The following is a 24,215-nucleotide window of genomic DNA, read 5'->3' as shown; positions in this document are numbered from 1 at the left end:
ATTCAGCGTGCTCAACCCATTCAAGGCCTTATACACCTCAATCAGATCACCACGCAGGTGCCTAGTCTCCAGCCACTGCAATTTGCAGAACTTAAGCCTCTCTTGATAAGAGGATCCCTTCATTCCTCTCACCAATCTTGTTGCCCTTCTCTGTACCTGCTCAAGTAAATCTACATCCTTCCTAAAATGAGGCCTCCAGACCTGTACGCAGTACTCAAGGCGTGGCCTGACCATTTCCTTATACAGAGGGATAATCACCTCCTTTTCCCAGCTAGCAAAATTCCTATATATCATTGACAAAACCCCATGACCTGCCCTGGCAGCCTGTCTGCATTGCTCATAAAACTTCATATCTGCCTGCACAATTACTCCCAGGTCTTTTTAATTTTCTACCACCTTAAGTGTAGTACCACACAGTTGGTACGTTTCTCTGGGGTTACTTCTACTCATATGCAGTACTTTGCATTTGTCAAGGTTAAACTTCAGTTGCCACTTCTTAGCCCATCTGCCCAAATTATCTAGATCCTGTTGCAGTAGCACACTGCCATTATTGTCATTAACAACCCTGCCAACCTTTGTATCATCTGCAAACTTCGACATTAATCCTGATATACCTTCATCAATATCATTGATAAATATACAAAACAACAGTGGACCTAACACCGAACCCTGTAGGACACCGAATCCTGTAGGACTTCTTGGACTAATAACATTAGTCCAAGAAGAGCAGCACCCATTGATTACCACCCTCTGTCTTCTCCCACTTAACCATCCTTTTATCCATTGTAGCAACTTACCCTTAATACCATTCTGCTCCAATTTGTACAATAGTCTTCCATGCGCAACAGTGTCAAAAGCTTTCCTGAAATCCAAATATATGATATCAAAATTATTTTTTGCATCCAGTTCCTTTGTAACCACATCATAATATCCTATCAAATTTGTCAAACAAGACTTCCCTTAACAAACCCATGCTGTGTCTGAATTACTGCTGTAGTCTTGTCTAGATGATCCTGCAATGCATCTTTAACCAGCGACTCCGTTATTTTACCCGGAACAGAAGTTAAACTAACTGGTCTGTAATTACTCGTGTCACCCTTCGATCCCCCTTTGTGAATCGGGGATACATTTGCACATCTCCAGTTCGTGGGAACCTCCCCTGAGTCCAAGGATGCGCTCATAATTATGGCTAAGGGTTTGTTTAGTTGCTTTGCCGCCTCCTTTAATATAACTGGATAGATCCCATCCACCCCAGGTGCTTTTCTTATGTTTAACTTCAACAATTTCTCCTCCACTTTGCTCTCAGTTATTACATAATCATTAAGTATCCTGCTACAATTTGATAACCTTCTGCCATTTTCAAACCTTAATAATTCCTCACGTGTGAATGTAGATGCAAAATACTCATTCAGTTTGTTTGCTATCTGAGCGGGATCATCAACAGTCGAACCATCGATGTAAAGTGGACCAATCAGGTTCATCCCCTTCCTTTTAGAGTTTATATAAGTAAAGAAATCCTTGCTGTTTTTCTTAGCATCTTTTGCCAAGGATTTCTCGTAATCTACCTTCGCCTGCCTAACCTCCTTTGTGACCTGATTACAGACTAACTTATATCTGCCATAGGCTTCTGAGTCGCTTGATAATTTATATGCATTCCATGCATTTTTCTTCTTTGTTATGAGTGTCATTAGTTCATTTGACAACCATTTAGGCCTAAACCTTGAACAATATTTCTTAATAGGTATGAAACTTTTAGTAGCATCCACGATTAATTCCTTGAATGCTTCCCACTTAGAATTTACTGTTGGTAACATCGTCAGTTGATCCCACTGTACAGAATTTAAAAACTGTCAGAGACCACTGTACTCACCTTTACGGAAGCAAAAACCCTTTCCTTTACCCCTGATTGTAATTAAATCTTTAAGTAAATCCCACGTCAGTACACTGTGATCACTGCCACCTAGTGGTTCTTTTATCTGCAAATTCTTAATACATGAATGATCACTGCTGATAACCAGATCAAGAGTATTACTTTCTCTGGTTGCCTCTCGAACATGTTGCTGCAGAAAACAATCATCCAATAAATCCACAAAAGTCTGACTAGTGTGTGAGTGCCCAACCCACAAGTTCCAGTCAATATCTGGGAAGTTAAAATCCCCCATTATAAGACATTCCGATTTACTAGCCCACTCTATTTCTCTGTACAATTGTTCATTGTACTCATTCAAGTCATTAGGCCTATAACATACTCCTACTCTTATTTTTGCTTTCGCAGTGCTTATGTCACACCAAACTGACTCAACAGTGCACTGTTCATCTATATCAACTGGATGCACTTCTTTTGATTTTATGTTTTTCTTAATTAACAGCATAACACCTCCTCCCTTCCTATCCTTTCTGTACACATTGTACAGAAAGGATAGATATTTAGTCATGGTTTGTAGGACAGTCAGAGGACATCTACAAAACTGGCCTGCAGAAGTGTATTGAGAGGTAGCAAAACTGTGTCATTTTGTCTGGTGACTATGTTGAAAAAGTGTAATACATGGTGTTTGTTTCAGCCTTCTATCATAACTACTTCTGGGTGAATACAAATCTTTTTTTTTTAACCCCACTCATAATTAAGAGTACTACTAAACTACAGTTTGTACCCAGCTGTAAAATAATTACAGTATTATTTTTATTCATTTGAATATACTATTTATAATTCCAAATAAATATTTCCTACAAGAAACTGTTGTTTTTGGATAAAATTAGATCTGTAAAGAATTTTTAACAGTAATGCAGATCAGAACTGAAGACGTACTGGAGAAATAACTAAGGCTCACATGGACTTTAGTTATTTTAATAGTTTTTATTTTTTTGGTCTGTAGCATTTTAACTACCAAATACTGTTTTAGTATTCCAGAAAAACAAAATTTACCATACTTTTAACATTGGTGAATAGCAGGGAGAAAAACTTTCGTCTGATATTTATTATCTATTTATTTATATATATCTTGTGAATGCAGCACTGCTGCGCTGCTGTGAACAATTAAGATTAAAACTGCATTTTTATGCAAGTCAAAATCCTTCAAAGCTGTTTTGTTGATGCCTTTGGCAGCTACTACACTTCACCAAATATCACAGTAGTCCTAGACATGAAAAAGAATTAACTTCCATGTATTTGCACTGAGTACATTTTTACTGCAAATAATTGTTATTACAATTATTTGCAGTAAAAATGCAAATTGATTGCGTTATTTCCATGAAATAACGCAATCAAAAGACGTAAAAGGATAGAACAGAATCTTATAAAACCATTTCTTTTTTTAAAACCTGCTTGGTGGAGTGGATTTAATATGTATAGCATCCTTGAATTTGTCATTTTTTTTTATGTAATCCTTTACCTCTAAATATTATCTTTTCAGAAATTCCAAGTACTGGTGCTGCCACAAATTTTACATGGAATAATTTCAACTTTCCTGAAGGTCATGTTGAAAACATACAAAGAGAGAGCATATATTTCCAACGAGCTGGAAATAAACATTTATTTTTGCTAAAAAATAATCTGACAACGGGACTACCTGGAACTAAAGTAACAGATTTAAAAGTAACTAATGTGGATAAAAGAGAAGATGAACTGATTGTCACTCTTCAGTGGACATCTCCAGACTACAGTATTCAGGGTAAGTTTTCCTAATATATACTTTTATGATATGAAGGTTGCCCAAAAAGTAATGCACCACAATTTTTTTTCTCTCCAAAAAACACTTGAAATTTTAAAATGTTCAATGCTACAGAGTTAAAATATTTTGAATTTGGGCACCTAGTTACAAAGCAGTCTGACAGAGAATACAGTCAGCGTGTAACTGAAATGGCATTTGTCACTAAAGTGCTTTGGAAATAAAGAGCTATGACCGAGTTTACAGTGACAGAAAATGTATAAACGAAGGACATTCATAAATGAAGAACGTTCATTGGTTCCCTAAGGCTTATCACAGACATCCTTCCAGGTACAACAGGACGGGGATAGCTGCCTGGGAGTCTTAGGACACTGGTGGAACTGATATTCAGGTGCCACTTGTAATTCAGATGGAGTTAATATCAGTGAAATCCAATAATTCTGTAACTAACAAATCCTTTAATTGCACCTTAATGATGGTAGGACTGTTAATAACATTGGGTGTATCCCATGAATTTGTAAATTTGTATCCCAAATTCTGAAACACCACATCAGGCATAATGGAAGCAATCATACAGAGGAATGCCATCCGTCTGTGTCACCAGGCAATACTAGGTAGAAGGTGACCTCATTATCTAGTGCAGTATTATCACTTTTCTTACTAGAGGCTTGAAGTGGTGAAACCCATGTTTAGTCTCCAGAAAAAAGCTCTGGCAACCCCCACCTCTTCTGTCATGAGGAGATTCAGTATTCCTTACATTTCAAGGGTACAGCTCTAAAACAATTTTTGCAGATTGGCTGTGAGATATTACTCTGAACCTAATCTATTGGTAACTCTCTAGGAAGCTGGTTGGTTGGATGGTTGTTTTATGACACACCAGTGACTAAAGGCTATAATACACCAATTCAAATGGTATAAGATAAATATATATATAAATATAGTATAAAGCAGTTATTTTAGGTAAAACTGTGGAAAGCCCAGTAAATTAAATTAATGTTTTCAAAATTTATAAATATATCTGAACATGTTATCATTGTCCAATAAAATCAGTGTACACAGCTGAATCAGATGGATAAAAGACAGATGGTGCCGATTACTAAAAAATGTATATTCAATTAAAATGTGCCAAACTGTAAAAAAGTGTCATGGTATCTACACATAGGATGATCATTGTTCTTCAGCAGATAGGAATGCACAAGATGATAATGTTCTATGCTGAGTTGAACAAGGATAACTTCTTCCTGGTGGACCCTGCACTGACTAGAGTGCCAAGGCATAATTACAGGCTTTATTTCATACAGTTTATTTATGGTGTACCCATGCCATGATTCTTGCCATCGTAAAAGTATTTTGTTATGAATTAAATGCTTTTCTGTATAGGGGACTGACAAGCTGCTGTGATCCCAATATGGCTAGGGATCCAGCAAAAGCAGATATCAAAGTTTGGCAAAAGTAAAGAAAGCCAACACGAGAACCACGGAAAACTATGGGAGACTTACCAGACAAACCGGTTTGCCGCTACTACACTTTAGTGCTGCTCGTTCAGTAAACAGATGGTGTGTGTTATCAGTCTGGAGTAGAAGTCGAGAACGATATATTGATTGACACATAGGTGTGACAGACTATGTACCAATTGGTGCGTGAACACAACAAATGATAATATCATAGCATTAAGTGATTGACAGTATGATACGTGGTAAAACTTCAGAACAGGGTATGCACTCCAGAGTATCAGAAAGAAGGCAGTGATTGACCATGATATATTATAGATTACAAAAACAGTTTTATGCATGAATCTGTCCCAAATTGGTGACATAAACTAACCTAACCTTTTTTTAACTAGTTCAAAATAAAAATCTAATAAAAACGCTATATTAAATGCCACGTCTGGAGTGCACACCCTGTTCTGAATTTTAGCCAAGGAAACCTTTTCCTCGAGCCACTGTTCCACATCATTCTCGGTTGCACTTTTGTTGCCAGCTCTCAGAAGAGGGTCCCAAAAATTAGACGCCTCAACTCCCTCAAAGTGAATTTCAGGTTCTACGTCGTACAACAACTTCTTCCAAGTATTGTCCAAGGTAGTAATCTTCATATCTTTCCACGCAGCTGCTAAGTTGAAGATAGCAGATCTGACATTGTATGCATGTAAATTTTGCAGTGTCCTGATGCCTCTTGTAGCTTCTTCTGTGTATTCTGTTTCTTCCAAAACAACCATCACCTCTTCCAAAAACTTCTTATACAACCTCTTACATGCAATGATTACATCTGATCCATCGGCTGTATCAGTGAAGTAGTGTTAGGATTCAGAAAAACACAATTAATTCTCCCATCCCTGCTAACTAACCTCTTGGCATTAGGGTGGGCAGGTGCATTATCTAGCAGTAAAACAGCCTTTATTTCATGAGAAGGAATTTTCAGTACATCTGTCTGATAGCGTCGCACATCAGACAGATGTGCTGTCTGATGTGCGACACTATCAGATATAAATAGGTTCTAAATTTTTACTTTAGGACAGAAATTTTTTGTTCGTTAAATTGGGGTCTGTTAAATCAAGGGCCTACTGTATTTCATAACCTAACGTTTAAAGTCAGGTTAGAAAATATAATGAAAAATAAAGAAACCTTTTCCTTTTTTCCTAACCTAACCTTTAAGGTTAGGTTATGAAATAAAAAGAAAGATTCTTTATATGTATACTTGTAGAAGAATAAGAGAAATTTACCCCACATGCTACTATCAAATGTATATATATACTTATCATAATGTCAATCACTTAATGCTGTGATGCTATTGTCTGTTGTGTTCACACAACAGTCAGTACATCGTCTGTCACACCTACATGTCAATCAATATATCGTTCTCAACTTCTGCTCTAGACTTATAACATGCACTGTTTACTGAGCGAGCAGCACTAAAGTGCAGTAATGGCAAACCAGTTTGTCTGATAAGTTTCCCATAGTTTGCTGTGGTTCTCATATTGCCTTTCTTTACTTTAGTCCAAAGTTTGACTGAAAAAAAAAAAAAAATGTAGCATTTGCTGTATCTGACACAACACTGAATAAAGAGTGTATCACATTTCTGATAAAGCCTGCAATACACTCAGAGAATCGGTATATAACATACCCCTTTGATATTGGCAGAATTTTATATGATCCACAGCCAGTTCTATTGCATGCAGCTCTGTCAGGGGCATTCCTAGGTTATGTGGCGGCTGGGTGCCAATTGAAATTTGATGCCTCCCTTTAAAATTTTCTTCATATGTGTGCGCAAGTTTTAGGTGCCCCTTGAATGCTGACACCCAGGTGCAGTGCACCCCTTGCACCCTTGGGACGACCACCCTGAGCTCTCTGTAATGTATCTACATTCATGGAAATCCATATGCAGATAGTTTTCTTTGAGAAAACACAACTGGATCCCAGAGATACTTCAAATTCTGAACCATTTGTGTGTACTGGCAAGAAGCCAGCATATTCAGCTCAGTGTACTGCAAAGAGTTGTCGATGCGTACATGGGGACGGCTTGACTTTTCAGTCAATTTCTAAGATTGAAATCACGAGATAGAAGTTGCTTAGTCTAGGGAGGATGGATTGCCTGGCTGATGTGGATACATTATTCAAAGTAAAATTTATGACTTCAGCAGCTGGTCTTGGATTCTGTTATGAAAGGGAAGATTGGCAGTTTTACATGCATTATACAAATTTTCCCATCATGGCATAAAAATGAAAATTGTCAGGTATGTTTCAATGCAACAACATGCAAATCCTTACACTTGTGGAATAGCAACCCCAAAATAACTTGTACACTTGGTAGGATTGAATTAAAAAGTAGAGAAAGAATTAGATTTAGGAGAACACAAAAGTATGGGTGAACAGAGAGTTCTCTAAGCAGTGTAGACAGGAGACATTTTTATTAATAAATAAAAATTAAATTATTTTTTAATTGTATATATTTTTATAAATGTTTTATTTTAAGACTTATTTCAAAATAAAAATTGTCTTTGGTTTGTTTGTTTTTTTCCTTGGTACTAAATTTTCTACTTTTCTACTAAATAACATCTAGTTTGACATAGTTTTAGTTGCCACTGATACAATATTCGGCTAAGGTAAAGAAAGCCAACACGAGAACCACTGAAAACATCAGCTAACTTACCCAGAAAATTAGTTTCCCGATGCGATACTCTAGTGCTGCTCACTCGGTAAACAGACGGTAGGTGTTATGATGAGGCATATGGCAGAGAAGAAACATGCATGGGATACATACAAATTAACACATGACACAGAAGCCTATGATAGATACAAGTTGATCTGTAACCAAGTTACAAAGGAGGTTAGGCAGGCGAAGGCAGATTACGAGAAATCTTTGGCAAGGGATGCAAAGAAAAACAGCAAAGAGTTCTTTACTTATGTAAACTCTAGAACGAAGGGGATGAATCAGATTGGTCCACTTGATATCGATGGGTCAACTGTTGATGATCCTGCTCAGGTAGCTAACAAACTAAATGAATATTTTGCATCGACATTCACACATGAGGAGTTATTTAGCGAGGGGAAAGCCAGAGGTGTATTCAACTCTAGCAGTAAGCTAGAGAATCTTGTAATAACTGAGAGTAAAGTGGAGGAGAAATTGTTGAAGATAAACACAAGAAAGGCACCCGGGGTGGATGGGATCTATCCAGTTATATTAAAGGAGGCAGCAAAGGAAGTAAGCAAACCCTTAGCCATAATTATGAGAGCTTCCTTGGACTCAGGGGAGGTACCCACAGACTGGAGATGTGCAAATGTGACCCCAATTCACAAAGGAGGATCAAAGGCTGACACAAGTAATTATAGACCTGTGAGTTTAACTTCTGTTCCAGGAAAATTAATGGAGGCACTAGTTAAAGAAGCACTGCAGGATCATTTAGACAAGACTTCAGTTATAGCTCGGACACAGCATGGTTTTGTTAAGGGGAAGTCTTGCTTGACCAATTTGATTGGATACTATGATGCAGTCACAAAGGAACTGGATGCAGGGAATAACTTTGATATTATATACTTGGATCTTAGAAAGGCTTTTGATACTGTTGCACATGGAAGACTGCTGCACAAATTGGAGCAGTGTGACATTGGAGGCAAATTGCTGCTGTGGATAAAGGGGTGGCTGAGGGGGAGAAGACAGAGAGTGGTAATCAATGGACACTGCTCGTCGTGGACTAATGTTATTAGTGGAGTCCCTCAGGGCTCAGTGTTGGGTCCATTATTGTTTTCTGTATTCATAAATGATATTGATGATGGTATATCAAGCTTAATGTCCAAGTTTGCAGACGATACAAAGGTAGGCAGGGTTGTCAAGGACACTACTGACACTATGCTACTGCAACAGGATCTGGAAAGGTTGAGCAGATGGGCTGAGAGGTGGCAAATGAAGTTTAACATTGACAAATGTAAAGTACTACACATGGGAAACAGCAACCCAAGAGCAACTTATCAACTGTGTGGTACAACACTGACAGTGGTAGAGAATGAAAGGGACCTGGGGGTGGTTGTGCAGGCTTATATGAAGTTCTCTGAGCAGTGCAGACGGGCTGCAAGAGTAGCTCATGGTGTATTGTCAATGATATATAGGAATTTTTCTAGCAGGGATAAGGAGGTGATTATTCCCTTGTATAAGGCAATGGTCAGGCCACACCTAGAGTAATGTATACAGGTCTGGAGGCCTCATTTCAAGAAGGATGTAGAGCTGCTGGAACGAGTACAGAGAAGGGCAACAAGATTAGTGAATGGAACAAAGGGCTTAAGATTTGCAGCGAGGCACCAGCGAGGTGATCTGATAGAGGTGTATAAAGCTTTGAATGGTTTGAGCATGCTCAATGCTGATGGGATTCTTCCTCTCGCTCAGAATAATCACCTGAGAGGGCATAAATTCAAGTTGAGGAAAGACAGATGTAGGATAGACGTGCGGAAATTTGCCTTTAGCCAGCGGGTGGTTGGTTGGTGGAACAGACTTCCATCCCTTGTCGTGGAAGTTGATAGCCTAAATAAGTTTAAGGCTCAGCTGGACAGGTATTTTAAACGAACAGAGGGGTGAAGTGGAAGTGCTTTTTTTTTTTTTTTTTTGGCTGATGCTGCATAAGCTTGCTTTCTTGCATCAAATGCCTCTACTAATGCTAATGTTATCAGTCTAGAGCAGAAGTCGAGAATGATATATTGATTGACAGGTAGGCGTGTCAAGCGATGAAATGATTGGTGGTTGGCACGAGAGATGACAAGCTACTGTGTAGTCATTGGTTGGCATTATGATGTGTATTTATGAGTAAAGAACGGTGCATAATTAGTTTTGTAATGAACGGTAAACTGGTAATAGTAGGGATGAATCTTTTAAAGATGGAAGAAATTTTTAAGGAAAATAAAACGTTGGTTGATTTTTTGATGTAAACTAAATTAATAAGACCGAAATTGTACTGTTTTAGGAACAATGATCAACATGCACGCCAGTAACTATGACAGCATTCCATCTGGAGATTTCTAAAGTAACAGCAATTAAGTTTTATAAGAAATTAAGAGATATTTGCAAATTGCACTTGTTTTAAAAACCCATTGAGTTAGGTGGATTGGGGGAAATTATAGAAGCAGACGAAACTGTATTGGTGAAACCAAAACATCACAGAGGACGAAATGCTAAGAAGAAATGGGTGTTTGGAGTATTTGAAAGAAAATCAAAATTCATCTTCATGAAATTCATAAAAAATCGGAAAGCAAAATCTTTTATGCATTATTAGCATTAGTAGAGGCATATGATGCAAGAAAGCAAGCTTATGGAGCATCAGCCAAAAAAAAAAAAAAATTCCACTTCACCCCTCCGTTCGTTCGAAATACCTGTCCAGCTGAGCCTTAAATTTATTTACGCTATCAACCTCCACAACAAGGGATGGAAGTCTGTTCCACCAACCAACTACACGCTGTCTAAAGGCAAATTTCTGCACATCTATCCTACATCTGTCTTTCCTCAATTTCAATTTATGCAATCTCAGGTGATTATTCTGAGCAAGAGGAAGAATCCCATCAGCATTGGGCATGCTCAAACCATTCGAGGCTTTATACACCTCTATCAGATCACCTTGCCGGTGCCTAGTCCCCAGACACTGTAATTTGCAAAACGTAAGCCTTTCTTCGTAAGAGCAACCCTTTGTTCCATTCACTAATCTTGTTGCCCTTCTCGGTACTCGTTCCAGCAGCTCTACATCCTTCTTGAAATGAGGCCTCCAGACCTGTATACAGTACTCAAGGTGTGGCCTGACCATTGCCTTATACAAGGGAATAATCACCTCCTTATCCCTGCTAGAAAAATTCCTGTATATCATTGACAAGACACCATCAGCTACTCTTGTAGTCCATCTGTACTGCTCAGAGAACTTCATATCTGCCTGCACAATTACCCCCAGGTCCTTTTCATTCTCTACCACTGCCAGTGTAGTACCACAGAGTTGATACGTTGCTCTGGGGTTGCTGTTTCCCATATGTAGTACTTTACATTTGTCAATGTTAAACTTCATTTGCCACCTCTCAGCCCATCTGTGCAACCTTTCCAGATCCTGTTGCAGCAGCATAGCGTCAGTAGTGTTCTTAACAACTCTGCCAACCTTTGTATCGTCTGCAAACTTGGACATTAAGCTTGATATACCATCATCTATATTATTTATAAATACAGAAAACAATAATGGACCCAACACTGAACCCTGAGGGACTCCACTAATAACATTAGTCCATGATGAGCAGTGTCCACTGATTACCACTCTCTGTCTTCTCCCCCTCAACCACCCCTTTATCCATAGCAGCAATTTGCCTCCAATGCGCCACTGCTCCAATTTGTGCAGCAGTCTTCCATGTGCAACAGTATCAAAAGCCTTTCTAAGATCCAAGTATATAATATCAAAGTTATTCCCCGCATCCAGCTTTTTGTGACTGCATCATAGTATCCAATCAAATTGGTCAAGCAAGACTTCCCCTTAACAAAACCATGCTGTGTCCGAGCTATAACTGAAGTCTTGTCTAGATGATCCTGCAGTGCTTCTTTAACCAGTGCCTCCATTAATTTTCCTGGAACAGAAGTTAAACTGACAGGTCTATAATTACTTGTGTCAGCCTTTGATCCTCCTTTGTGAATTGGGGTCACATTTGCACATCTCCAGTCTATGGGTACCTCCCCTGAGTCCAAGGAAGCTCTCATAATTATGGCTAAGGGTTTGCTTACTTCCTTTGCTGCCTCCTTTAATATAACTGGATAGATCCCATCCACCCCAGGGGCCTTTCTTGTGTTTATCTTCAACAATTTCTCCTCCACTTTACTCTCAGTTATTACAAGATTATCTAGCTTACTGCCAGAGATGAATACACCTCTGGCATTCCCCTCGCTGAATAACTCCTCATATGTGGATGTCGATGCAAAATATTCATTTAGTTTGTTAGCTATCTGAGCAGGATCATCAATAGTTGAACCATCGATATCAAGTGGACCAATCTGATTCATCCCCTTCCTTCTAGAGTTTACATAAGTAAAGAACTCTTTGCTATTTTTCTTTGCATCCTTTGCCAAAGATTTCTCATAATCTGCCTTTGCCTGCCTAACCTCCTTTGTGACTTGGTTAGAGACCAGCTTATATCTATCATAGGCTTCTGTGTCATGTGTTAATTTATATGTAGCCCATGCATTTTTTTTTCTCTGCCATGTGTCTCATTAGTTCATCTGACATCCATTTAGGCCTAAACCTTGAACAATATTTCTTAGTTGGTATGTACAGCCTAATAGCGTCCAAGATTTCTTTGAATGCTTCCCATTTTGAATTTGCTGTTGGTAACATCATCAGTTGGTCCCACTGTATAGAATTTAAATACTGTCTCAGACCATCGTAGTCGCCTTTACGAAAGCAATAACTCTTCCCTTTATCCCTGATGGTAGTTACCTTTTTGAGTAAATCCCACTTCAGCACACTGTGATCACTGCCACCTATGGTTCCTTTATCTGCAGATTCTTAATGCATGAAGAATCACTACTGATAATCAAATCAAGTATATTACTCCCTCTAGTTGCCTCCCGAACATGCTAATGTAGAAAACAATCTTCCAATAAATCCACAAATGCCTCGCTAGTGTGTGAGTGACCAACCCACAAATTCCAATCAATATCTGGGAAATTAAAATCTCCCATTATAAGACTGATTTATTGGCCCACCCTATTTCTCTGTACATTTTCTTATTATACTCATCAGAGTCATTAGGCCTCTAGCAAACTCCTACTCTCAATTTTGATATCCCAATGCTTATGTCACACCAAACTGACTCGACACTGCACTGTCCAGCGATGTCGACTGGCTTCACTTCCTTGGATTTTATGTGTTTCTTAACTAATAGCATAACCCCCTCCTCTCTTCCTATCCTGTCTGTCCTTTCTGTCCTTTCTGTAGACGTTGTACTCCCCAAATCCTAGTTCTGCATTCCTTATATCTGTGTGACACCACGTCTGTGATATCCCAACAATATCCACCTTTGATGCTTTGAGCAATACCTCAAATTCATCAAATTTATTTACCAAACTCCTAGCATTGGTGTTCACGCAAGTATACATGCACCTGTTCCTATTCTTAGCTACCCTAACACAACCCATGTGTTTACTTGTACCGCAAAGACTACCAGCAGTCTCAGAAACATCCTGCATCTTGTTTTCCAGGGTTCTGCTCATTCCAATAGAAGTGCACGAATCACTTTCACCTCTGCCAGTGGCTACTGTTAATCTATTAGTCCTTGTATCCCCCCCCCAAGCTAGCAGTTTTCCAACCCACCTAACACTGCCTCGATAGCATCAGCAAATATTCTTGCACCTTTTCTGTTTAAGTGTATCCCATCCCTGTAGAAGCAGTCTCTCCTGTTAAAAAGAAAAAATTAGAAAGGTAGAAGAAAAATATTATCATCATAACAGATGAATGGCGTGAATATAGGCATATTACAGCCTTAGAAAAAATAATTACAAACATTTAACGGTGAAACACAAGGAACATTTTGTAGGTCCACATACGAATAACATCAAAGCCCAGTGGAACAGACTAAAAAGTGTGATGTGACAAAATGGCAGTTGTAAAGATATGTTGACGGGCCACATGAATGAATACATGGGACGTCAAATTTATGGGAAAAATCATGAAGATACTTTTCAGAATATTATTACTCAAATTGCGAATAGGTCCAACTATATTTGTATTCATGATTTTTTTTTTTTTTTTTTTAAAGTTCCATTCCATTCATTTTTATGTTCTTCATTATGTTTTTTGGCTAAGGTAAAGAAAGCCTGCACGAGAAGCACGCAAAAGTTTGATGAAATTTACCAGTAAGAGTACTTTACCGTAACGGCATTTGTATTTCTGCTCGCTTGGTAAACAGACGGTGGATGTTATCTGTCTGGATTAGAAGTTGAATCCCCCGGGAGCTTGAAACCCTCCAGAAGTGGAGGGGGTTAACCTGACTTTTTTTCTTTAGAATCGCTGATTGAATCACGAACATTGAATCAAGGCTCATACTGGAAGTTCTGGTGTCGTAAAAAATGTTCGGAACGTAGTTTCACCGGTAAAAAATTTTTTGAAGTTTGCCGTGCTTCTCGTGTGGGCTTCCTTTGCTTTTTTTTTTTTTTAATAAACAATTTATCCACTAGTCCACCAGTTATTCTAAAGAAAATAAAGGTTAGGTTACCCCCTCCACTTCAGGAGGTTCAATCTCCCATGGGATTCAATTTCTACTCCTGACCAATAACACCCACTGTATGTTTACTGAGCGAGCAACAATACAAATGCCATTACGGCACACTACTTTTACCGGTAAATTTCATCGAACTTTTGCGTGCTTCTCGTGCAGGCTTTCTTTACCTTCGCCTGTTTTTTTTCTCATTATTAAAAGCAGATTTTTGAGTTCATGAGCGTTTTGACTATATTATTGATTTAGGTTTTTAGGGCCGTGGCGAGCCATTTTAGTACCTGAGGCAAGGTACTAAAATGCACCCTACTGTTAATCATGGCAACGTTAGCAATTATTTAATCTTTCTTTTGGCACCCCCTTTCAGCTTTTAATCTGAGGCAGGAGCCTCGTTCGCCTCACCCTCAGTACGGCTCTGTAGGTTACGTTTGGTTACGAAAAAAGGAAAAGGTTTTTTTATTTTTCATTTCATTTCAAAACCTGACTTTAAATGGTAGTTTAGGAAATAATAGAAAACGCTTCCTTATATTTTGTTACCTAACCTTAAAAGGTTAGGTTAGGAAATAATAGGGAAAGAAAGATTCTTCATATATATATATATATATATATTGTGAATAGCTATTGAGGTATTGATTGACATTATGATACGTGCAAGTGTCTTTAAAAATAAAAATATTGTAATAAAAAATTAATTTTTCGTTAATAAACAGTTTATGCGCTAGTCCACCCATGATTCTAAAGAAAAAACGGTCAGGTTACCTCCTCCACTTTGGGAGGGGTTCAAGCTCCCATGGAATTCAAGTGGAGGTAATCTGATCTTTTTTCACCATTATGGAAAGTGTTCATTAGGACAAGTTACCATTGAGGCAAGTGACCATTAGTGCTTCTGAGATTAGAGCAAGTGATACCAAACCGATGTTATCGTCTGTTTTGCTCACGCACCAATGAGCATTGTTTGCCATGCCTACCTGTCAATCAATATATCGTTCTCGACTTCTGCTCCACACCAATAACACCTACTGTCTGTTTACCGAGTGAGCAGCATTAGAATGCAGCATCGGGAAACTAATTTTCCGCGTAAGTTAGCAGAAGTTTCCTGTGGTTCTCGTGTTGGCTTTCTTTACCTTTGCCCAATATTCATTTTCATAAAGCAAAGAAGGCACTGAAATTCTCTCTCTCTCTCTCTCTCTCTCAATTTATTTTGGCTGTTGCAGCATAAGCCTCAGGCTTCCTTGCACCATATAGCTAATAATAATAATAAAAAATGAAGGAGAATATGCTATCCTAACTCTACTACACTCTACTAAAAAAGTAAAAACTCAAATCATCTGAATCTCTATTTTCAAAGCACTTGAATTCCTAGTTTTTGCTGCTGAAAATTCCAGTAATTAGTATTGCAATTCGTGCTCCAATTAAAACATTTACAAGCCAGAAACCTAAGCTAATTCTCTAATAATTATTTTTTTTTAATCAATTTTTCATTTAGATTTTTTTTTCTTTAACAGAAAAACTTATAAAAAAAAAAAAAGCAACAACACAGGTTATTTCTTCTGAACATGAAATGAAATTACTTTTACAAGATTTTTCTAACTGGAAAATAACTTTCCCAAATAACTAAGTAATGTAATTACTTAGTTATTTGTCTAAGTGACTTTATTACTTAGTCGAGAACGACGAGAAACGTCAGATAACTTAAGCGGAAAATTAGTTTCCCCAATACGGCACTCTAGCGCTGCTCGCTTGGTAAACAGACGGTAGGTGTTATCAGTCTGGAGCAAAGTCGAGAACAATATACTGTATTGCTTGACAGGCAGGCATGGCAAACAATGTGCTGATTGGTGCACGAACGCGCAACACACAACAACAGGTTTAGTATCACTTTAGTAGCACTCAGAAGCACTAATGGTAACTTGCTCTAATGAACACTTTCCATAATGGTGAAAAAAGGTCAGGTTCCCTCCACTTGAACCCCTCCCAAAATGGAGGGGGTAACCTAAACTTTTTTCTTTAGAATCATGGGTGGACTAGCACATAAATTGTTTATTAACAAAATATTGATTTTTTTATTACTGTACTTTTATTTTTAAAGACACTCGTGCGGATACACAAGTATCATACCTTCAATCAACACCTCAATAGCTATTCACTATATATATATAAACATAATGAAGTAGTTAAAAAATAGTAAAAAATATAATATGAAAATTAAGAAAATAAATATAAAGCTATCATTAGAGGCAGCAAAATGCACATTCCTCCACATGATGCCCAATGTATAACTGATATTAAATATTAAATCAAAATTAATGCCACTAGCATGGCAAAACTGTTCACTGAAAATTGTAATGATTAATCAACAGAGAGGGAAAAGAAAAGGTGAGACTAAAAATTGTAGCAGAAAATCTCCAACTAATTTAGAAAATCCAATTCAAAATAATAAATCAATTTTAAAATTTAGAGCCAATTACATAAGAATTTAACGGCATCCCCCTCGTAAGGTGCTAGTTCCAAATTACATGAAATATCACAAAGAGAGACTAAACTAACTACAATAAAATAAAACCAAAATAACAAAAATGGACTGACCATTATGCCCCATATCAATGGAGGACCACAAGGCCAATAATGGTCAGTCTATTTTTGTTATTTTGGTTTTATTTTATTGTAGTTTAGTCTCTATTTGTGATATTTTACGTAATTTGGAACTGGCACCTTACGAGGGGGGTGGGTGCCATTAAATTCTTATGTAATTGGCTCTAAATTTTAAAATTGATTTATTATTTTAAATTGGATTTTCTAAATTAGTTGGAGATTTGCTGCTACAATTTTTAGTCTCACCTTTTCTTTTCCCTCCCTGTTGATTAATCATTATATTTAATTTATTATTTTCGCTCAACAGTTTTGCCATGCTACTGGCATTAATTTTGATTTAATATCAGTTTTATATATATATATATATATATATATATAACAGATAATTAATATAAAAATAAATACATATGCCAGTAGCATGACAAAACTAGAGTGACGTTTTAGTCCCGTTCTGGTGATATTTCACGTCTCTTGGAACTGGTACCTTACAAGGGGGGTGCCGATAAATTATTATATAATTGGCTTTATATTTTAAATTTAAAATGGATTTAATTGAACTTCTAAATTAAATGGAGACTTTTGACCAGTTTCAGTCTTGTTACCTTTACTTTCCCCCTCCCTGTTGATTTAATTTTTATGTTAATTTTCGCTCTACAGTTTTGCCATGCTACTGGCATATGTATTTATTTTTATATTAATTATCTGTTATGTACTGGGCATCGTGTGGAGGATGTGCATTTTGCTGCCTCTAATGATAGCTTTATATTTATTTATTTATTTCTTTTTCTATTATTTCCTAACCTAACATTTAAGGTTAGGTCACGAAATATAAGGAAACCTTTTCTATTATTTCCTAACCTACCATTTAAGGTCAGGTTACAAAATATAACGAAAAATAATGAAAACTTTTCCTTTTTTCGTAACCAAACCTAAATCAACAGTATATTAAAAACACTCGTGAACTCCAAAAATGTGCTTTTAATAATGAGAAAAAAACATAATAAAGAACATAAAAATGAACAGAACGAAACTTTTATTAATTTAGTTTTCATCAAAAAATCAACCAACGTTTTTATATTCCTTACAAAGTTCTTCCATCTTTAAAAGATTCGTCGCTATTATTACCTGTTTACCGTTCATCACAAAACTATTATGAGCCATCCTTTACTCATAAATACACATTATAATGCAACCAATGACTATACAGTAGCTTGTCATCTTCGCACCCACCACCAATCATTTCGTTTGCCACGCCTACCTGTAAATCAATATATCCTTCTTGATTTCGGCTCCAGACCAATAACACCTACTGTCTGTTTACCGAGCAAGCAGCGCTAGAGTCCAGTGTCTGGAAACTAATTTTCTGCTCAAGTTATCCGACGTTTCTCGTCGTTCTTGTGTTGGCTTTCTTTAACTTAGCCATTTAAATAATCATGGAAATAAAGTCCTTACCATTATTTCAGATTACTAGATCATCTATAAATCTCACTCAAAGTTGGATTTCAGTGTTTATTTACAAATTATAGTTCTTTCACTATTATTAAATTAACTTTGAAAATGAGTTAAGTAACTAACCATAACTAACCTTTTTTTTTAAAGGAACAAATATCCAGCTACGGTATCAATATAAAGAAGAAATGATAGTCAAAAATTTTGAAATTGGCACAATAATCAAAACTAGTGACATTATCAATGGTACTCTAACACCAGTGAAACCAGGTTACAAGCAAGAAATAACAGTGAATATCTCCTCAAGTAAGAATCAAATCAAAAATAAAAATGATATAATAGATTGTTATTTTGCCCTAAGAGTTGGGACAAGCAAAAATAAGGGATCAGTTTCTAATATTGCCCCTGCCCATTATGGATACAGAGAAAAGAAACCTACTACAGTGACCGAACCTACTACAGGAAATGTGACCGAACCTACTACAGGAAATGTGACCGAACCTGTTACGGGAAATGTGACCGAACCTGTTACGGGAAATGTGACCGAACCTGTTACGGGAACTGCCTCACAGCCGACTACTAAAGCACCTCATAAGAAAAATACAGCTGGAATTGTTGCTGGAGTTGTAGTGGCTGTCATAGTAGTGATTGCAATTATTGGTGGTGTCTTGCTATACATGCGTAGAAAACGATTGCAATATTCAAGACATGAAAATATCGAGTAACAGTGAAAAGTATTTAAGACAGTTTGTACATATCTTTATTTCTACATTCAATCAGTTCACTGATCTTTAAAAAAAATAAAACTTTTACTCAACATTATGGAAACAGTTAATATTGATCAACAGGTTTTATGTACAGATTTATAATAATAAATATTGTTATGTTTGTATTGCAAGTTCAATTTTTATACACATCAATTTTGAAATAATGAAAACTTTGTACAAAATATTTTAAAATATTAACTTTATTGCTCAACACTAGTGTAAATTTACTGTAAAAAAATCAAATTACATTTTTTTTATATTTGTAAAAATAAAAAATAAAAAAAACTCATCACTTTTTTTGATGCAGTAATATTCTTTACACCTATCTATGTATCACTGGATTCAATTTTATCAACTGGAAATGAATTCTATAGACCTTCTATTTTGGCTTTTGTGAACCCAAGTTGAAAAACTAAGGTCAACAAGTGAAATCTTTTATTTTCATGCTGCCATCTATTATAAACTATGTTTTCAATTAGTTCAAAACACAGATAAAAGATGGCACGACATACCAGAAAGATTTCAAAAACTTTAGATTTACAGAAAGGTAGATATTGCCAAGAGGTATAGAACAGGAACAAGGAGTTTCACATATATAAAAACAAAGGAAAAAATGAATAAATCAGATCAGATCCCTTGCGTAGTGGATACAGAACAGTCTTGATAACCCAGCTGATTTCGCAGAAGAATTGTAAACGTACTCTGCATCAATATTTACAGATGAAAGACCCTTTATGCTGAAGAGAAACTATGCAACTGATGCTGGGATGCAGAAAACTAGCAATATTGAAATTTCAGAAGATTACTTATTAAGAACAACTTCTGAGCTTAAAGTATGAGTAAGGCTCCTGGAGTTGATGGCATATACCCAGTAATTGATTACCATATTGGCCAAGATTTTTGTAGCTCTGGCAAACGCCAGAGTTTTTATATATATTTAGTTGTTTTATTGACTTAATTGTTATACTAAATTATTTTCTATAAGTAGCATTATAGTCCTAGTCGAGAACCTTGGTTTATTTGAATTTAGATAATTTTGAAAGTTAATACTTAGTGTCCATAGATGTTACTGTTCGTAACTTGCCGCCAGTATTATACGATACGAAATAGCGAAATACGTAGCACTGTTTTAGAAATCTGTTGATTAGTATAGTATTATCAATTAATCAGCAAAATATTAATCTTATTAAATTTGATTGCTAATTAAATTATACTTAAATGGAATTATGAACCACACTAGAGCAGCAAAGCAACGATCACAGAATAGCCCGAGTGCTGTGGGTCAGGGGGAGAACCGAAGAAGGCGATTCTCCAGCAAATCGCAGTCTAAAAAAAAATGTATGAAATGTGAAATGTTTGCAGACCTGTTTAGAACAGGACATGATCTAGCCAAGGAGAATGTCTTTGTGTGTGCTAGTTGCAGAGGCTGTGAAGAAATTAGACGCCAACTCAGCATTCTGACAGGCATCTATGAGAGTTTGAGATGCAGGGTAGATGCCCTCGAAGAAATTAATGAGGGCCCATGAAGCTCTCAGGTGCCCAAATCAATGCCAGAGCTCACTCCTGTGCATCAGGCAACACAGTGGCAATCTCCAAGGCAGAATGCATTGGTTCCACAGCTATTAGCTATTGTCAGGGAGACAGGGAATATATTATGCAAAAAGGATAGCTGGAACAGGACCAGGGTATGTCTGCCAGGGGCGAAGGTTGATGATGTTGTAAGGCAGATATCATCTTTTAAGAGCACAAAAGGTAATAATGTACACGGCACTAATGACCTTAAGAGTAAGAGATCTGCAGATTTACTTAAGTAGGATATTGAGGACGAGAGTTTCCTGTGCGGACGTGCCTTTCTGCTGCTCTTGGAACAGAGAAGTTTTTTCTGATTTATTTTCTGCTTTATTAGTTTAAATTGACATATTAACTTATTTCTAGAGTAGCTTTATATTCCTATTTACGGTACTTAAAGTTAAAGTAACTTAGATAGAGATTTGTAGGTATTACTTAGTATCGGAAAGTGTATCAAATCCACGTGTTTACCGTTCATAAACAGCCGCCATTGTTATGTGAAATTAATCAGTAAAATCTATTAATCTTGTCGAACTTCATTGGCAATTAAATTGTACTTTTAACTATACATATAACCACTTAGGTTATGGAACATAAATAATTAGTAAAAATAAATAATTAATACATAACTTGATACGGAAGTTATATAAAGGGATTTCGTAGATAACACTCGTTACTGAAACGCGATACAGCATATCCGGAATTCGATAACATTAGCTTTGTATAGTATAGTGCATAATATAATATTGTCAATTAATCAGTAGATCTATTAATCTTGTTAAACTTCATTGTCAATTAAATTGTACTTTTAACTATATATATATATAACGACTTAGAGTACAAACGTAACAAATAATTAATACATACTTGATACGCAAGTTATATAAAGGGAACTCGTAGATAACACTCGATACTGAAAAATAAATATAGCATTATAACTGTGTTAAGATACAAGTTTAAGGTTTTAATTTTGTTCTGAAATTGTAATTTTATTGACATTTAAATCGAAATCATGACTCTGACCAGAGCAGCAAAGCAAAAGGCTCAAGCTAATGGGAGTGCTGTGACTCAGGGGAGAACTGAGGGGGGCAGTTACCCTCTGAATCACAGCCTTTTAAGATGCACTGTTTGCTTGATGTTTGCGGAGCAATCGGGTACGGGACATGATACTGCCATGGGGGATGTCTTTGTGTGTGCACGATGAAAGGAGTGCAAGGAAATTAGGCGACAACTCGGCGTTGTTATGGGCCTATATGAGACCTTGAAGGACAGGGTGGATGCCCTCGAAGGAAATAAATTGAGGGGCCCATCAAGCTCTCAGCTGCCCACATCAACGCCAGAGCTTGCACTTGGTCATCTTGCAACACAGAGGCAGCCCCCGAGGCAGAATGCGCTGGTCCCACAGGAACTAGTAGTTGTTGGTGACTCTATTGTCAGGGAAACGGGGAACATGCTTTGTAAAAAGGATAGGTGGAACAGGACCAGGGTATGTCTGCCAGGGGCAAAGGTTGATGACGTTGTAGAGCAAATATCATCTTTTAAGGGCACAAAAGGTGATATAGTTGTACACGTTGGCACTAATGATATTAAGAGTAGGAGACCAGCGGAATTACTTAACAAGTACAGGTCACTGTTGAAAAAAAGCCGTGAAGTAGGGTTGAATTTGAAAGTGTCTGCAATTCTGCCCAGACACGATAGGAGGGAGTATATGATGAGAGCCTTGTTGATCAATTCGGCCCTGGAAAGATTGTGCAAGGCTCAAGGGGTAGAATTTTTTTCAGCCTGGAATGTACTTGTTAACAGGAGAGATTGCTTCTACAGGGATGGGATACACTTAAATAGAAAGGGTGCAAGAATATTTGCTGATGCTATCGAGGCAGTGTTAGGTGGGTCGGAAAACTGCTAGCTTGGGGGGAGACAAAGACTAATGGATTAACAGTAGCCACTGGCAGAGGTGAAAGAGATTCTTGCACTGCTTCTATTGGAATGAGCAGAAGCCTGAAAAACAAGATGCAGGATATTTCAGAGACTGCTGGAAGTCATTGCGGTACAAGTAAACACATGGGTTGTGTTAGGGTAGCTAAGAATAGAAACAGGTGCATGTATACTTGCGTGTACACCAATGCTAGGAGTTTAGTAAATAAATTTGATGAATTTGAGGTATTGCTCAAAACATCAAAGGCAGATATTGTTGGGATATCAGAGACGTGGTGTCACACAGATATAAGGAATGCAGAACTGGAATATGGGGAGTACAATGTGTATAGAAAGGATAGACAGGACAGGAGGGGAGGAGGGGTTATGCTATTAGTTAAAAAACACATAAAATCCAAGGAAGTGAAGCCAGTTGACATTGATGGACAGGGCAGTGTCGAGTCAGTTTGGTGTGACATAAGCATGGGTAAATCAAAATTGAGAGTAGGAGTGTGCTATAGGCCTAATGACTCTGATGAGTATAATAAGATACTGTACAGGGAAATAGAATGGGCCAGTAAATCAGAGAGTCTTATAATGGGGGATTTTAATTTCCCAGATATTGACTGGAATTTGTGGGTTGGTCACTCACACACTAGCAAGGCTTTTGTGGATTTATTGGATGATTGTTTTCTACACCAGCATGTTCGGGAGGCAACTAGAGGGAGAAATACTCTTGATCTGATTATCAGTAGTGATTCTTCACGCATTAGGAATCTGCGGATAAAGGAACCACTGTGTGGCAGTGATCACAGTGTGCTGAAGTGGGAATTACTAAAGGAGGTAACTACCATCAGAGGTAAAGGGAAGGGTTTTTGCTTTCGTAAAGGCGACTATGATGGTTTGAGACAGTATTTAAATTCTATACAGTGGGACCAACTGATGATGTTACCAACAGCAAATTCAAAATGGGAAGCATTCAAGGAACTAATCTTGGAAGCTACCAGGCTTTACATACCAACCAAGAAATATTGTTCAAGATTCAGGCCTAAATGGTTGTCAGATGAACTAATGAGACATATGGCAGAGAAGAAAAATGCATGGGATACATACAAATTAGTGGGTGACATGGAAGCCTATGATAGATATAAGTTGGTCTGTAACCAAGTCACAAAGGAGATTAGGCAGGCAAAGGCAGATTATGAGAAATCCTTGGCAAAGGATGCAAAGAAAAACAGAAAAGAGTTCTTTACCTATTTAAACTCAAGAAGGAAAGGGATGAATCAGATTGGTCCACTGGATGTTGATGGGTCAACAGTTGAGGATCCAGCTCAGGTGGCTGGCTAACAATCTAAACGAGTATTTTGCCTCTACATTCACACATGAGGAGTTATTCAGGAAGGGGAATGTCGTAGATGAAGTAAACATTGGTAGTGAGCTAGATTATTTTCTAATAACTGAGAGGAAAGTGGAGGAGAAATTGTTGAGGATAAACATAAAAAAGGCACCCGGGGTGGATGGGATCTATCCAGTTATATTAAAGGAGG

General features: G+C 37.3%; 1 protein-coding gene across 1 annotated transcript in view; it reads left to right on the top strand.

Annotated features, from left to right (window-relative positions):
- The window catches only part of LOC150088768 (calcium-activated chloride channel regulator 1-like), a 179,671-nt gene extending 160,528 nt beyond the window's left edge, over window positions 1–19,143 (top strand). The window contains exons 13-14 of the mRNA XM_090370317.1: window positions 3,411–3,668; window positions 18,569–19,143. Of these exons, the coding sequence (XP_090226443.1) occupies window positions 3,411–3,668; window positions 18,569–19,143 (833 nt within the window). The remainder of the gene's footprint in view (window positions 1–3,410; window positions 3,669–18,568) is intronic.
- Window positions 19,144–24,215: the final 5,072 nt, after the last annotated feature.

Source organism: Mastigoproctus giganteus, chromosome 3 (genome assembly GCF_048544385.1).
Source record: "Mastigoproctus giganteus isolate SK-2022 chromosome 3, ASM4854438v1, whole genome shotgun sequence".
Lineage (NCBI taxonomy): Eukaryota > Metazoa > Arthropoda > Arachnida > Uropygi > Thelyphonidae > Mastigoproctus > Mastigoproctus giganteus.
Note: the sequence above shows the minus strand (reverse complement) of the source record. Positions and strands in the feature narration are given on the sequence as shown.